Genomic DNA, 17,296 nt, shown 5'->3' with positions numbered 1-17,296 from the left:
GAGGGACGCTCTGCGCCTGTGCCCGGGGAATGTAATGTAACACTCGGGCTGCCGGAGGGAAGGGCGCCATCTGCCGGCGAGCTCAGGGTTAAAAAAAAAAAAACAACAACCCGCAGATCTCAAGGAAGGATGACTGGGACATGAGCAGACCTGCAAGCACGCGTTTTTTTTTGGAGAAACACTGACGTCACTCGCAAGAAAACAAAACGTTGTTTTAATTTGATTATTTTATTGTGCTGTATAGTCATTATTTTCTGTCAAATCTTGTCTCGAAGCTGCTGCCACTATACTGAACTCCTAAAGACGTAAAAGTAGACAACATTAGATTTTTTAAGTATAAAAATACAGTTTATTTATAGAATAATCATCAGACGAATGGTGTCAAACTCATCATACATCATTGTGCACAATGAAGCTGAAACATCATGGTGAAGGAACAATGAGCAAAACACAGTATTAAGTGGAGACAGGGACGTTGAATTATGATGCAAGGCGGTGAAGGGTGTGTGTGAGCGTTGTCTACATTTTTCTGATTGGAATTATTTTTGCAGCAGTGTTTTAATTTCCTATATTCATATCGTTCTATCTTAGCCAATTTGACTGCACATATTACCCCGATAAACATCCTTAGTTTATCCAGCATTATATTATTCCATTTGCTTTTTGGTTTCTTTCTGTTTTATTGCTGTCTTTGTGTTTTTTGTTTCTACTGTGTATAAGGGAAGAAATGTAATTCCCCTGTATGAGTGCTGTCAGTCAGGCACCCATGAGCACCCATGGCATTATCTGAAGTCCCTGCTTGAAGTTTTAAAAAGAAAGAAAGATTCCTTTAGTTTTAAATGTTGGCTGTGTTTACCACGACCAAACTTCTTCACCGCCTTAAAAAAAGAAATATGAAAATGACAATTGCTGTCCGTTTGTTGATTCAATTATGTTTTTATGGCCATTTCTACAGACTTTGTATCATATTCTACAGGCTTTTTGTATATTGCATCTAAACACATGCTAGTCTTCTATAATTTACTTTATTTTTATTCCCTGCCTATGTTTTTATAGTCTGTTTTACCAATGTATTATCCTTCTATTATTCTTATGCTTGCTGCATATGGAGAGATGTCACTACAGTTTAGTTGTATGAAAGTACGATAACAAAACTCTCTCTTGAAACGTAATTCTGTCCGAATGTCTGCCCTGAAGAAGTATTCAAAATCTCTGCCCTCAAACACTTCAGGTTTGAACTGTGGTGCGTTTGGATCAATAATTGTGGCTTTTACTGTTGGAACAATAACCACCATATTCCACAAGGTAAAGTCTTCCATTTATAACTGGAGGTGGTTAAATGTGAAGTAGAATGTTTCCCTGTGAAATGAAGTGGGGGGTGTTATCTAGCTTATCATTTTACCTGTTTTATATATGTACAGTAACTCCATTAAGTCTGTTAGTTTCACCTGTATTGTAAGGTGCAAGTTTTTTTATGCCCCATGTGCCAAAACTATTTTCGAAAGAAAAGAGTAAAGAAACTATGATCAACCGAACAGGGGTTGAAAGAATATCATTTAAAATTGAGCTCAACTATTTTTTTCTTCTGTCAAACTTTAAATTATTATCGGTCTACATGTCAGGACACTGCTCCTCCACTCTCTCACAGCAGGCGGCCTAGTTCCCAGCCTGTGTGGACTCACATTTCAGTGCGTGTTCAGTCGGCGGTACATGTGAGTCTCACCCGCTCACATGTCAGCAACAATTTGTTTTAGGCGTTGAGTCGTCAGACAACACCACACACAGGCTCTGAGGACCACTCACACGCTCTCCACATACTCTGCATAGCAAACGCACACACACACACACACACACACACGCACACACACACACACAGACACAGACACAGACACAGACACAGACAGACACATGGTCTCCCTCCAAGAATTACTCTAATCTTAACCATAAGTGCTACTTGCCTAACCCTAACCCTTACCTTAAACTCAACCATAACCTAAGCCCAGCCTTACCCGAACATAATCGCTCACTCGGAGTTGCGTTTGTGTCCACCTGATGAATGTGACTGTGTTTTTGATCTCTACAAACTTGGGAGAAAAACATGTGGCTCTTCAGCAGCTAATCACTCCATGTTCACCAGCTAGTCGCTAACTTTGTGTGTGTGCTGTTTTGGCAGGTTGTGCACCAGAAAACAAAACCAAAAAACAGTTATCTTGAAAGTTGCTATAAAACTCATCATAAGTCAGGTGGTTATTGTATTATTAATATGATTATTTGTGGGTTTTGTCACGATGAGACCATGCAACCCCTTTCACATACACAAACATTGGTTATTGCAGCTTTAAGTTAAAAAACAAACTGGTGCCTTTGTGTCTCCATGGCAGTTTTATACTGGTCAGGGCTGGACAGTAACAAACTACATTTACCTGACTACTGTACTTAAGTATATTTTTCCAGTATCTGTACTTTACTTGAGAATTACATTTTTGGAAACTTGTTACTCTTACTCCACTACACTGAAAATAAATATTGTAGTTTGGACTCCACTACATTTCTATGAAGCAGAGCTTTTAGCAGAATTTATTCTATTTTATTTTGAAAATGTGATAGGTCATGTGCTGTGTTTGTCACTGGAAAAAAAACCAATCACAGCCAACTCCTGTCCGTCAGGCACCCATGAGCACCCATGGCCTTATCTGAAGTCCCTGCTTGAAGTTTTAAAAATAAAGAAAGATTCCTTTAGTTTTAAATGTTGGCTGTGTTTACCACGACCAAACTTCTTCACCGCCTTAAAAAAAGAAATATGAAAATGACAATGGCTGTCCGTTTGTTGATTCAATTATGTTTTTATGGCCATTTCTACAGACTTTGTATCATATTCTACAGGCTTTTATTCTACAGGTTCTTTGTCCACCTCTGATACTGGTGCATGAAGAGCTCATGAATGTTGCATTTGATTATTCATTATCTCGCTCCCAGGTGATCACCTTGAAATTGATCTATCACTGAAATCCACTATTTATAGAACATGATCATTTCCATCTTTACCACCTCACAGTGGTAGCTTCAAGGCACTGCGGCAGACCACAAGTCTATAGAGCAGACCAAAATAAGACAGTCAGACACATGTTTGACGTCATGATCCTCATTAGGTTTCTGCTGATATCTGAGCTCTTATTGTCTTGTGTGTGGGAAGCAAGGTCATTCCCTGAATCCAGATTTTCCAACCAGGACTGGCCAGCAACCAAACTCTGTAAAAGGTTTAAAAGAAATGATGAATTTATTCATTAATTTCACTTCATTTTCAGGTGGAGATGCACGCGTGTTATTGTGTGAGTGGGGAAATGAATAAGTTAAGGCAAAAAAGGTAGTATAGATATGTAAAGTAAAAAAGAGATCATATGAATCATACAGCATTCACAACCACACACAGTACACACACACACACACACACACACACACACTGCCTGCCTTTAAACATGTTGACATACTGAGGAGCTACAGTATGAGATCAGTGTTGTGGCGCTGGACACTACAGAGGAAATGAAGTCACCACTAGAGGGCAGCTACACCTGGGCCTCTGAGGACACCCAGCTCTTTACTGTAATCCAGTCACACCTCTCCCGTCATCAGCTGGTGCTTTTCTGACTGGACCTATAGGATGAGATCCAGATCTGGTGAGGGGGCTTTTGTTGACTTTGGTCCTTTTATCTGAAACAAACTGCATGAGATCTGTCACAGGCTGTGACAAAGCTGTGACTCTCAGCTGTGTCACATCTGTCACAGCCTGTGACAGATCTCTGCTCTCTCTAGCTGTGATTCACAGCTTTGTTGTTTTTAAAAGAAAACTGAAAGTTTCTCTACTTTCTGTAGATGTGAGGTTTTTCTGTGTTTTTTGGTTTATGGGTGATATTTATTTGTCTTCTTTTCTTTTAGTCGCAGTTGCATTTTCTTTACTGGAATGAGATGAAGTCTACATGAATAAGTGACAGACAATAATTAAATACTCATCATGTTTTCAGTTGTGCCCAAGATGAAAAGAAGGGATTTCAAAAGAATTTAAGACACTAAAACCCTATAAACACTAAGTGGGAATGTACAGTATGTGTGCACATTAATGTGTATCTGTTTTTTTATCTTGTGCGTCATTCTTCCTATTTGACCTAAATTCTTCACTGTTTTCCCTTGAAGTATTTCTGCCCTTTGTAATGTCTGACTTTGATAACTGCTGAATAAACTTTATTATTCTCAATTTTGTACATTATATTTTCAGATTGAAAATCCCCTTCAAATTGTTGAGGGGTCTATGCAGAGGTGGATGAGAAATGATATCAACAGCGTTTGAAGATCGATGGAGTAAGAAGGCATTTTAAAGCATATTTTATCAATTAAACACAAGACTGAGAATAAGGTGGTTCAAATATTGAAAAAATGGAAACAAAGGGGGGAGAAGCAGTAGAAGAATATCTATCTATAGATTTGAGTTCAGATTTTAAAATAATAAAACAAACCAAAAATGTTAAAATAACTATGAATACTGCTCTATAAATAACTCTGGATGGCTTGATTACAGATATTGTGATCCTGGCTGCAAATATGACATGTGGATTAAATTAAAAGTAATAATAGTTCGGTATTACAGATGAAGATGTGTGTTATTCCCATGTGTATTCATGTTTACACAGCAACAGGGTCAAATGCGTGTGCAAAAATAGGATTTTTCTGACCTTTGACTAAAGTGTGCAGACTCAGATTCTGACCGCCTCACTGAGGACAAACAATTGTGTCGCAACGTCTCCCGTCATGCTTCTTTACGCAAGATACAGCACTTTTTTTTAATGGGCTGACTGCCGTTGGACAAAACAAATGAGCAAAACTAAATGTGACAGGACTTGGACTGAAGCTGCACTGGAAAAGAACAGAGTCTCCCTGTTCATGACTCAGCGTGTGAACGGAGGCAGAGCATATCTGGTTCAGACTTGATGAATACCAGTTTCCTCACTGTGGGAATTCCTGAACTTGGGGTTCTGTTGCACAATCTCCTTCCACTGCTGATTATATGACCCTGGATGTTAGGGTGCTGGACCAGAAGAGAAGGTTGGACTCTGAGGAACACATCATGAAGGTTGCTTTAATATTGAAAAGTGGATAGTATCGTTTTAGTGCAGTGTGTTTTCATCATGAATGATCTTCTCCTATTTTTTAATCATTTAGACTGAGTAACCTGTCTTCTTGATTTTCTTTCACAGTTGCATTTGGCAGCAGCTCTGTCTTCTTTGGTGTCGTTGCACATCTGTCTGTCTCCAGTTTGGTAGGTGTTGTAAATTTTTCTTTTGGCTTAAGGTTGTGTCGTAGCAGGGGAGCATCTTTTATTTTATTTTCCATTGTAAAACAGGGAATGGTTACATAAACCGTTACATCACTGGCGCCGTGGTTCATAAACATTCACTCGAGAGAATAATATAACATAAATGTTTTTAATTATGTTAACGTCCATTCCTCTCAGCTGTCAGCAGCCTGTGAACTGCAGATGGGGGGCTTATGGAGAGTGGTCTGAGTGTGATGGCTGCACCAGCACAAAGGTACTTCAAAGCAACACACACACACACTAATATTTTACTTATGAGGATATTGTGTATATTTATATTTGTTGCCTTGAAGGTGTGTTCAAAGCTTAACCCTAAACGCTCAATGCCCTTAACCTACATCATTTAAACCCTTACTGTAAAACAAGTTTGAACAATAAGATACAGTAAATGAACCAACTTTGTGGGGACCCAGGTTTTGCCCATGGATGACAGGCGAGTCCCCACAATGCAAGTGTGTGAACAGGTTTTTGCTCCCACAATGCAGTGGGACACACAAATTATTACAACAATGGCCAAACATCCAAAGGTGTCTGATGGTCGTGATGTCAACCTTTTTAAATAAATCCACTGAGCAGAGTGTGAATCATGCTGTAGGTTTAATCTGAAGGCCTGGTCACATCAGGAGGTAGAACAGCCAAATTGATTGTTGAAATTTTTCTTTTTTAGCATTTTTTTTTGTTTGTTTCCAGACATGTCTTAAACTATGTAAAAACTCTCTGCTATGATTCATATTTTCTTTAACATGGTTTTCCCACATAAAAAAATAACAATTAATCAAAAACTGGGGCTGGAAGCACATCTACTGTTACTTCCCCACTGAGAAAGCTGGATTAGGTTTTGAGCCCCTCCCACCACTGCTGCTAACTGAAACAGCAGAGAGTATCAAGATGGTGAGCAAGTGGCTAGTAGTAAAAGAAGAGTGATATGAAGCTGCTATAGCGAGCCATCAGTGACCTCTGTTGGTCAAAACAAGCACAACACGAGACATCTGTCCGTCTGATGTCTCTGCTGCCCACTCACTCTGTCCGGCCTGGTTTTAATTCACAATTTAAAATAGGGACATTTCTGGGGTCACCCTATGATAATGCAAACTCTCCGTCTCTGTACTAACAAGGTTTCAGGTTTATGTAGCCCCGCCCCCCGTCCCCACAAGTTGATGAGATTGGTTCTGTAGTTTCATGACGTATGAAACCCTCACTGTATGAATCTGTTTTGATGAGACTGTAATTGCTTCACTGTAACTCCAAGGTGGAAATACTCAGTCATGGCATTAATGGCCTTTTTCACTCGTGATATGTCGTTCTTTATATAAAAAACATCATGGACATTTTAATAAGGTTAAAAACTTGATTTTCACCGGAGGAGAGGCCTAAAAATGGAGTTTGTCAACTTGGGTCGGGATGTAATGTAGAGTCTCTTGATATTCAGACAGGCTCACTAGAGTGATGAAATCAGTTGTTTGTATCTCCTGAGTGAATCATACTCTCAAAATCTCTAAGACATCTAATAGCAATTGTCTCTATCTTTAAAAATAAAAGTATACCTTATATTAAAAATACAATCATTTGGGACCTGAAATAGAGCCACCACAATGGTCAGAAGAAAGTAGAGCGACTGATCATCTTTGCATTTGATCTCCTCTTTAACTCAATGTGTATAATCGCTTCCTTTTCAGGTGCGTACTCGCCACGTGCAAGTGTATGCCCAGTTTGGGGGTGTGCCATGTTCAGGAGAGGCAACACAAACACAACCGTGTGTCCCACAGAAAAGATGTCCATTGGAAACAGGATGCGGAGACAGGTTCCGCTGCACCTCGGGTATGTGGCAACTTACTGTATATTGTATCAGACTAAAATGCCTCAGATATTTTCTCATATTAGGAAGAATTTCTATTTCAAATGACAGCAAAAGTGCCTCTATACATCTTCATTAATTTATTTATTTCTGTGCTTTGAGTTTTTCAGGGTTAAAGTTAAGGTTAAAGTTTTTGATTAAGGTTTTAATGCAGTTTTCCCTCAATATATCTCTATCTTTATCTATCTATCTATATTTAATCTCAAAATATATAATTCAAAAAACTTTACAGATATAATAATCCATATTATTCATTTTTTTCTCTCTGTAAATGATGTCTCTTGCAATGTGGAATGAAAACGTATTATTGAAACCCTGATGCAGGTCAGTGTATCAGCCGCTCTCTTCTGTGTAACGGAGACCAGGACTGTGAGGATGGTCTGGATGAGAGAGGCTGTGACAACAGCCAGTACTCATGTGACCTTCACAAAACGCCTCCCAACTCTGACTTCACAGGCAGAGGGTGAGTCACTCCACCACCACCAGGAAACTGGGTCCTTACTATCTACTTGCAAATGAGTATATGCCATGTAGTCAACTGTTGGATAAGAAGTCCATCAAATTGATTTGTTGTTTCCCGTTTTACAGGTATGACGTGTTGACAGGGAAACTGAGAGCAGGTGTGATCAACACTCTGAGCTTTGGAGGCCAGTGCAGGAAGGTGTTCAGTGGTGACCACCAAGTCTATTACAGACTGCCACAGAACATCCTCCGGTACAACTTTGAGGTGAGTTGACCATTTTGAAAAAAAGCACAGGTGTAATTGATAACAGTAAAAATGAGTGCATTCCATTTAGTTGAGCTAGTTGCTGGGTCGTTGTGGTGACGCTTGATGAAACTAAACCATGATTAACAAGATAGTGTAAGGTTTAGGTGTTGATTCATACTGTATATTGGAGTTAATTTTATCAAAATATATGTACAGTCAGTGTTTATACGGTTTACTATTTACATACTAATGTTCCCACCATTATTATTTACATATTGACAATTTTAAATATTTACACCTGCATCTTTAAAAACAGTTATAGTATCCTCCTGAATCCATCTCTTTAGTTTTCCTTTTAATTACCTCAGTCTAAGGCCTTCTCGCCTCTGATTGGTTAGTTTAGTGACATGTGACTTAGAGACAGGAAGTGGTATTGTGACGTGATCATAGTGTGGAGAAAAGTAAAGGTGCTGCTTGAAAAGTCTATACTATAGACTTTATTATATAGACTATATTTTCTGCATAGGGAGAACTGATCTTTGGCTAACTCTGGCACATTTATGGAGATAGTGTGTTAATACATCTTAGGTCCCTGTTAAATAAACCAATATAATAACAAAAGTCTACAGCCATGCTAACAGCTTTGTAAGGCTAATGTCAGCATGCTTACATTAGCAAAATGATAATGCTAACATGCTAATGTTGAGGAGGAGTTGTGTTTACCAAGTCAGTATGTTAGCACGGTAGCAATTGCTAGTAGCGTTAAACACAATGTACAGCTGAGGCTAAGAATCTCACTTTTGCAGGTATTTTTTATTTTGTCATAAACTAAGTATTGGACAAATTAAAGTTTTAATCTGATGACGGTGTTAGATGACTCCAGGGACCATCAACATTATTAGAAGTCATTCTGAGGGGAACATGAATGCTTGAGCAAAATTTTTATGGCAATCCATGGAATGGTTGTTGAGTATTGGGTTGGACTGAAAGCAAATGTTGAACGTTGCTGCCTTTGTTTGTGCTGCAGGTGAAAGTAAACAATGATGAGAATGATGAATCCTACGAAAGCTCCTGGTCCTACATGCAACACATCCAGTCCAACGCCTTGGTGGGACATGACCGCCGCACCTTCCACAGAGATGTCACTGGGTCTAAGGTGATGATATAACAAATAGCTCATTATTTTGTAGCCTCCTTCTTACTGTAAGTGTTGGACGAACTTTAAGAATGACTTGCTGTCTTTAGGCCTTGTCACTAGCTGGGTTAAAGGTCTTAATTAACCAGGAAATGACATCCCAGTCTTACCTTCTTTATCTTGCAGGCCCACAGATTGATAATCCTGAAGAATAAAGTGGAGCTGGCACAGTTCCAAAACTCTGCCCCCCAGTATCTTACCCTGGCCGAAGGCTTCTGGAAGGCCCTGTCCTCGCTGCCGCTCACATACGACTACTCTGCCTACCGCCAGCTGCTTCAGACGTACGGCACACACTACTTCTCTGAGGGCTCCCTCGGAGGCGAATACCAAGCCTTGTTGGAGATAGACCGCCAGTTCCTCGCTTCATCCAGTAAGAACGTTTGATTTTTTTCATTGACTTGATTCAGCATGTAAAATATAAAGGGGTTGAATGTAATGTGCTATATATTTAGGGGATATTGTGAATTTGTATTTTTGCATTGGCTTTAACACATAGTATTGATGTTAATAGCAACAAAAGCTTGAAAATTGTGACTTATTTAAGCATTTAAATAAATCTTACATTCTATATTTGCCAAAATTTGGTGTCGGCCAGCTGATATTTTGAGCATTTTGAACTGTACTGAGTACTAAATCTGTTGATCTTGCGTTGCTTGTGTAAAGATACAACAGACATTGAGTACAAGAAGTGCTGGAGAAAAGTGAAACGGCGTTTTTTCAGGAAGAAAGTGAAAACTGTCTGTGAAAAACTGACAAAATCTTTATCATCCAGCCATGGTGAGTGAAAGCCTTCATATTTAGACTTTCAAACCACACAGTGGAGAATCAAAGAAATCATTTATTTCAATTGGATTTGAATTGATGAAATTAAGCTTGACAATCATATACACACTGGATTGAGCTGTAGTTTTTATTGTCATTTGTCTACAGGACACAATGTAAATAAGATGCCCATTAAGGTCAACATTTTTGGTGGAGATCTGTCCTTCATAGCTGCTCTGTCTGTTCTGGATCTGGAAAATCCAGAAGCTAATGGAGAGGTCTATGATAACTGGGCTTCATCTGTCAAAGACTTCCCTGATGTCATAGACCAGAAGGTATGAGAGTCGACACAGCTGATTATATCTTACTGAACGACCGATTGATTAAAAAGCTATTTTTTGATATTTTCTATTTGCTATTATTCCCCTTACCTTTGCTTGCCATACATGTTGATTTTGTAGTGATACATCATCCAGTTCAAGTGAATCTGCTGGCTCCTTGATTTCAGACAGAGGAGCAGACAAGTGGAGGCAGTGACCATGAGTTTTGAAATTAGCTAGCTAGCTATAGGTAATTAACTTAACATTAACTCTGGGAATTGGTTGAAAACTCTCTCTTTTATAAAATAAAAATAAAAAGATAAAAGATAAAAAATTAATTTTTAGTATCCTTATATATAATTGTATGAATTAACACTCCTGAAACTTTGTCTGTCAGATGTTTAGGATGTTTTTTAAAGGTCCCATATATTATAAAGGTAGATATCCATGTCTTTTTGATTATAAAGCAGGTCTAGCGCTTATATTAATACTGTGAAATTAATATTATGTGAAATTAAGTATCAAAGTGCTCATTCCACAGGGAAATGCACACAGCCTGTATTCAGAAGCCTTAAAATGAGCCGTCAGGACTTCTGTAACTTTGTGATGTCACAACAAAGCAGTCACTGCTCTCAGCCACACCCTAAGCCCCACCCAGCTGGACTCACCATCCAACCTACCAGGATTTGGTTTCTCTGAGTGTTTACCTGAAATCTGCTCTATTCTTATTGCTCAGACAGCCAATCAGAAGAGAGGCTCAGAGCCTCCTCTCTTCTGATTGGAAGCCTGAGAGAGGAGATGTATACAGATGGTTTTTGGTTCTTAAAACTACAAATATATCTTCTTATGGATCAACACTTCAAATAAAACACAGGAAAATACGGGATAAATTCCTTGTCTAGTAGTCAGTGTATTTCTTTGTGTTTTCTATCTGCTCCTTCGGAAACTCTAAACTGTAAATTGTTTTACAGCTGCGTCCTCTGTATGAGCTGGTGAAGGAGGTCCAGTGTGCAGGTTTGAAAAAGCTCCACCTGAAAAGAGCCACAGAGGAGTACCTGGTGGAGGAGCATCCCTGTCACTGCCGGCCCTGCCAGAACAACGGAGAGCCGCAGCTGACAGGCTCCGAGTGTAGCTGCGTCTGCCGGCCGGGAACCTCCGGACGAGCCTGCGAGAATGGAGCTGTGATTGGAGAGCAACCAGGTAAACAAAAGTATTTTGCAACATTTTTATTTAGTCTCTCATTTATTCTCATAAGATCTATATAAACTTAACAAATCAACTAAACTAATCAAATGATAAGATATTAAAATGATCAAAAGTTAAAGGGGTTATGTTGAAGTTTTATGTTACCGTGGCATCCAGTCAGCGTGACCAACTCCTTCACATACGACACAGAACACAAAAGAGAATCTTTGTGTTTTTTCTCCTAGGGGTGATCCATGGCAGCTGGAGCTGCTGGTCATCCTGGGGATCTTGTTCCAATGGTCAAAGGTTGAGGACTCGCAGCTGCAACAATCCCGCTCCCAGCAGAGGCGGCCGCTACTGCACTGGATTGCAAGAGGAGCAGAGTCCTTGTGAGGAGCCAGAGATCCAGTATTTACAGTAAGGACATGAACACACAACAACTTGTTTGTCACGCAGTAGTAGAGCAGACACTTTCCCCTAACCCTAAATCTGTCAAAAGGTTTTAACTTGAAATATGAAGTTTATCTTGTACAAACCACAATTGTCACAGAATGGGAGATTTCTGCCTTCAAAGCTTGATTATAACAAATGCACATACCTGCATATTTCATTTATATCTTCATGACCACAAAAGAAATGTATTGTTGATATCCTTGATGATTTGATCATAGTTATGGATTTGAAGGTGATCAAATCAAATGATAATTTCTTCCCAGTCTAATCTGATCCAAACACTTTAGAAATATCAGAGATGCTCTTTGAGAGTTTTCTCATTGTAAACTGTGTGTGCAGGAGGATGGAGCCTCAGTGCTTCAGTCTCTCTGTGACTCCACCTAAGACATGTGGTCCACCTCCTAACCTCAGGAATGGATTTGTTGAGGTGAGTCTCCGAAAGCGATATTTCCATTATTGTCATCTTTGGCTTTTTGTTTTCAGAGATAGAAAAGGTTCCAAAACTGTATTAAACTTGTAGCTCGTTTGAAAATAATCTTTTTTGTAATTAGTTTCTGTGTTATTTTTTTATCTAGGTGATTAAGTGTTGTATTTCTTTCTCAGAATCCAAGAGATTTTTACTTGGTTGGAAACATAGTGGAGTACTCCTGCATAAGTGGCCATCACCTCAGTGGAAACGCTGTGTCTCGGTGCACTGAAAACCAGAGGTGGACGACAGAAACAAGAGTTTGTAAAAGTATGTCTTCGCATTACTAAGAAGAATTGTTTTTTTGTTTTATCGTTTGTTTAAAAGCAGGATATGTCACTATAACAGATTTCAATTAAATTTAGTCGAAGCTGGCCCACTGGCTAAGAAGCAGGTGAGGTAAGACGAGACAATCAGCATGATTGTCTGTCACTGTGTCTTTTTTATGCAAATGTTGATTCATTTGCAGGTTACCCAATTCTATAGATGTTATACTGCTCACTCTTGTGCACCCACAAGATATAACTGTCTAGGATTAGAGTTCCACAGGAATGAGTCCTAAAACCTTGAAACTAGTTAGCATTGAAGCACTTCCTGTTCCCTCGTCCTGAAGTCTCTGGGTTTTCTGAATGGGTTTTTGGTTAGATGGCTGAAATAAGGTCTGTGGTTAACACAAGCTCAAGACATTTTCATGTTTTATTCTAGACCATACAATACATCAGTAAATACCCCAGTCCTGATTTCTTTAAGCTTTTATGTCTACATCCTTACAAATGTCTAAATAAGACTACAGAGGTTGTTGGGGACGTTAAACATCATCACCCCGAACACGAAAACCAATTTACCCACCAGTTCACCTTTACAGCCTTGTTGTGTTTATACTTGCGCTCTTAAAAAACTACAGAGAGGAAAGGCTTTTGTAGGTAAGAGCTAAATCAAACCACAAGTTGGAAGTTTAGCGGTGGTAACGTTAAAGTCATGTGACCGTGGTATAGTTGGTTTTTAGCCTAATATTAGCTTTTTACTTCTGGAAATTGTATGTAGGCTTCAAGAATCATAAATGTTGTGTTTATTTGTTAAGATTATCAAGCTGAACAAAACGTGTAAGTATGTTTATTTTAGTAAGCTTATTTTCTGCAGTAATCCAAAGGAAAAAAAATCCTATTGGCTTTTTGTCGAGGGAACCAGAGCGACGCTAACTTCCAGGTTGGCCTACAGAAAAACGCCATCCCTGCGGCACTCTATCACAATATTTTTTATGTTTTCCTCACTTCCTCTTGCTCAAAATTCCTCTCTTCCTGTCCCAGGTTCCACATGTGGGATTCCCCCTCTCACCGGTGAAGTTATAGCCACGCCCACCCAAGCAGCCTATCAGATAGGAGACAGAGTGTCTCTCTCCTGTCCTGCGCAGTCAGTGCTGGATGGTGAAGTGTCAGAGATCCTATGCAACCCCAGTCTGCAGTGGTCTCCCTCTCCAGCAGGCGCTCATTGTAAAGCAGGTACATTTGCTCTCATAATCAGATGTTGTTGCTGTAAAGCGTCAGGCGGAGACTAGCTGACAGCAGATGGACAAAGATACAATTCAAATGAGATGATAATGTTGCTCTGCGTCTGCTGGATGTGTAAACAGGCTTCTGTTTGCTATCATGTTAGCCAGGACAACTACATATGGTGATCATTTCAAAGAGAGCTGTGTGTCTGTCAGCATGTTTTGGCATTTTTCTGCCCACTAGTGACCAAAAATCACTGCAGCCTCAAAAGAGCTTAGCCTAATTCTTATGTATTCCACTAACCCAAACTTAAAGAAATGGCTGAAAAATAATGTACATAGCACTTTTCATGTTACAGTAATTTGTGATTGTATGTAGGATATGAATAAATCGCACAACTTCATTTCTATATGACATTCTCAACTTAGTGTGTATATCTATATCCAAATTATCTGAATGAAACCTAGTAACTGATCTTTTTTGGCCACTTGGGGGCAGGCAAACAAGCTGTGAACACAATGCTGATATAGTATCACATTTTAAGTTGATGTGGTGTGTTATCAACAGTTTCCTTCTGCATATTCAGCAGATACACTTTGAAACCAAAACTTAGCTTAGCTTAATGTTGCTATAAAGCTCCACAGGGCTGAGGGGAACTGCAGAGTTAAGTGATGATTCTTTTGTTCATCCCTACAAGCGAACACTTTATCATACAATCAGTCAGTTGGCAGTCAATTTACAATGGTGTTTCTGAGGGGTATACACAATACACTAATCAAGCTTTCTGCTTTCATCTCAGCTCCTACACCTCCCTCTCTTCCACCCGGCCTGAAGTGTAAACTGTGGGAGAATGTAGGAAAAACTGGGTGTGTGTGTAAAATGCCATTCGAGTGCTCGTGAGTATGACGTTTGAGATTTATTTCCACATTTTACAAAGGGAAATGTCCAGTCTCAGTTGTAAAAGCACAATAATAATTGAGATACTGTATTTCTTTTTATATTGTCTTCATGTAGGACTTCTCTGCAGTTGTGTACCAGATTTAGCTCAAGCCAAACCCGTTTATTCGGCGTCTGTCAGCTCGGGGCTCTTCGGTGTTTGGGACGGAGCTTCACGTTGGCCAGTGACAGCGACTGTACCTGGCCAGAGGAGACATTCACATCCTGCGAGGCTTGCAAACCAGGAACAGTCTGTCAGGGTGAGTCTGCTGGACTTCATTACAACTTCATTTTTGTAGTTTTGTCGATCATTTCTTACCAAAATAAGACCTAAGTTTTAAAAAAGACAAAAGAAAAATCCTTTCATCCTCTAACATGAGTGTGTGACTACTATCATTACTTTTTCATTTCTAGAATCAGAAAGGAAGTGCGTATGCCAAAACACGTCAGAATGCCCTAAAGACTCCGCCCCCCTGTGCGTTAACTCTGGTGTTGGCAGTGTTGCCACGACGATGAGCGAATGCGAGGTGGGGGCCAGACGGTGTGCTGGGGAGCAGCTGAACGTGATCGGAATTGAGGCTTGTCCAGAATAAAGAAGGTGGTTGTTTTACTCACTGTGAAGTATCACACTGGCAACCGGACAGTTTTTTTTCCCCTCACTGACATGATTGTAAATAGAAGCTAATGTCTTTTCTTAACTTGAATGATGTAAATAGGCTCCTCTGCCATCCTGTGCTTTCTTTCTATATTTGTCATAGAGGACCAAGGGCATAGGTTTGGTCCATAGGTTTGGTCTCAACATTGGTAGGGACACAACAACCCAGCCAAACAAAGATTAACATGTAAGATCTGTATTTACATTTAAATAAAAACTTTACACAATAACAGATCAAAGACTAAAGGAAAGTAAACTTTAGGAAATAACTTGTTAATGGAAAAGTGAGAAAAAACGCATTTTTATATTCAGTAGGCCTACAAGTGTTGTAGTTCCCCTTTTCCCCTTGATGTCACATTTAACAGTAAAATATAAAATATAATCCAGTGATGCATCACTATTAATAATCTAATAATGTAAGGGTAGTGATGTTAGGTAGCTAGCAGGTATTTAATGTAGCTACAGGCTAGATAGTTCACTACCTATTACTTCCTGTGGAAAGTGAAAAATCTGCTGATGTCTCTTTTTTGGTTGCATGATATCTACAAAGTACAAAACGTGTTTACATGGACAAAACTAAATGATGTGTGCTGTGCAGTTCAGTTCAGACAATAGAGGAAAGAGAGTCATCTGAAATACAAAATTTTGACCCAACCTGGAGGTCTGAACTAACAGCACTGATAACTTCACTCAAAGATTGGTAGGAACAATTCTGTACTCCCATATGCAAATCTACGCCCAGGTGGAGACGGATAATTGACAACATTTGCTTGAGAAGCAATAATGTTCTGTTCTGAAGGTTTGACAAAATCTGAAATAAATGCCTTTGCTTTGGTTAAAGGAAGATAATTAAACTCTTGTCAGATTGCATTTTTGTTCTCTTTATCTCTTTTGTTAAAATATCAATTATTATTTTACTTGGTCATTCATCTAATAATTTTTCAAATCACCAGTAATGACTTCAAATTATGTTTATTTTTAAAATACCTTTCACCTTATATTGATTGTGTGATGTCAAAACTTGCATTTAAGGATTAGCCAGGTTGATCAGAATATGTGCTGTGTAGGCATTTTTGTAGCCCCGTCGTTAGAGCTGAATGTTCTGCCAAAGATGTTTTTTTTAGTTGGAATGATTGTTCTTGCATTTCATTTTCACTGAAATTGTTTTTTAAATGAAGATGATGTGATTTTTGGTGGGGTTTGTACCAAACAAGCATGTTCCCCTACGTCGGCAGAATATGATTTATAGGCTGTACCACAACACGTATGGTGTTAACAATGCACTACCATGTTGTGATACATTTTACTTTTATCAACAAAATTGCATCTCTTGTGATTTGGATATTGCACTTGGCCATATTGTGATTTCGATTATATTTTGATTAATTTTGCAGCCCTACCAGTAATAATTATTTACTATTGTTTTCTGCATTCTCTTTGGTCTCCATTCAAATATTGTTACAGGGCCTTTTTGATACCATTTAATCAAATGAGGAAGTCATATAAAAGTATGATATACAGGTATCTGTCTGTGGTTCCAGTTTAGTCTCAGTCTTGAGTATCTGGATATAGCTTGGTCACATTAATGTGTATTTCACGGTTTGAAAAATATTCTGAGAGATAACTGTGCTCCCACTGATTTGAATCTAACACCAATCTCACGTAGTTTATGTCACTACAGGAGAGTGTGATCTGCATAGATCGAACAGGGTCTGACCCCTGATTTGTGACTGTACATTCTTTGAATTTATAAGCCCTGAGTCTGATGTTGCACATTTTCTGTATTTAAAACAAAAACTGGAATGGCATTTATTTCTGCTGTATTGTTGATGCCATGTAGATGTACTCTTCTGTCCGTTCCAAATAAAGATATAATTAAAAAAAAAGAAAAATATTCTGAGGTGA

General features: G+C 39.0%; 1 protein-coding gene across 1 annotated transcript; it reads left to right on the top strand.

Annotated features, from left to right (window-relative positions):
* The first annotated feature begins 4,855 nt into the window (after positions 1–4,855).
* Positions 4,856–16,261, top strand: LOC111669342 (complement component C7-like). The gene is made up of 18 exons (XM_023425608.2): positions 4,856–5,122; positions 5,247–5,308; positions 5,504–5,579; positions 7,042–7,183; positions 7,545–7,683; positions 7,809–7,947; positions 8,957–9,085; positions 9,251–9,494; positions 9,788–9,901; positions 10,055–10,221; positions 11,178–11,406; positions 11,637–11,808; positions 12,184–12,271; positions 12,448–12,580; positions 13,618–13,809; positions 14,600–14,696; positions 14,815–14,996; positions 15,151–16,261. Exons 1-18 carry the CDS (start codon positions 5,057–5,059, stop codon positions 15,327–15,329), a joined length of 2,550 nt encoding a protein of 849 aa, XP_023281376.1. The 5' UTR covers positions 4,856–5,056; the 3' UTR covers positions 15,330–16,261.
* The last annotated feature ends 1,035 nt before the right edge of the window (positions 16,262–17,296 follow it).

The sequence above is a fragment of the Seriola lalandi genome, unplaced genomic scaffold (genome assembly GCF_002814215.2).
Source record: "Seriola lalandi dorsalis isolate HSWRI2012SDOR001 ecotype SW California unplaced genomic scaffold, Sedor1 jcf7180002054791, whole genome shotgun sequence".
Taxonomy (NCBI): Eukaryota; Metazoa; Chordata; class Actinopteri; order Carangiformes; family Carangidae; genus Seriola; species Seriola lalandi.
The sequence above is the reverse complement of the archived record's forward strand: the minus strand, read 5'-3'. Positions and strand labels throughout refer to the sequence as shown.

Coding starts and splice junctions, on each gene's coding strand:
- LOC111669342 (XM_023425608.2), top strand. CDS start 5,057: ATGACCCTGGATGTTAGGGTGCTGGACCAGAAGAGAAGGTTGGACTCT. Junction 5,309..5,503: donor ATCTGTCTGTCTCCAGTTTG/GTAGGTGTTGTA, acceptor CATTCCTCTCAG/CTGTCAGCAGCCTGTGAACT. Junction 9,086..9,250: donor GAGATGTCACTGGGTCTAAG/GTGATGATATAA, acceptor TTTATCTTGCAG/GCCCACAGATTGATAATCCT.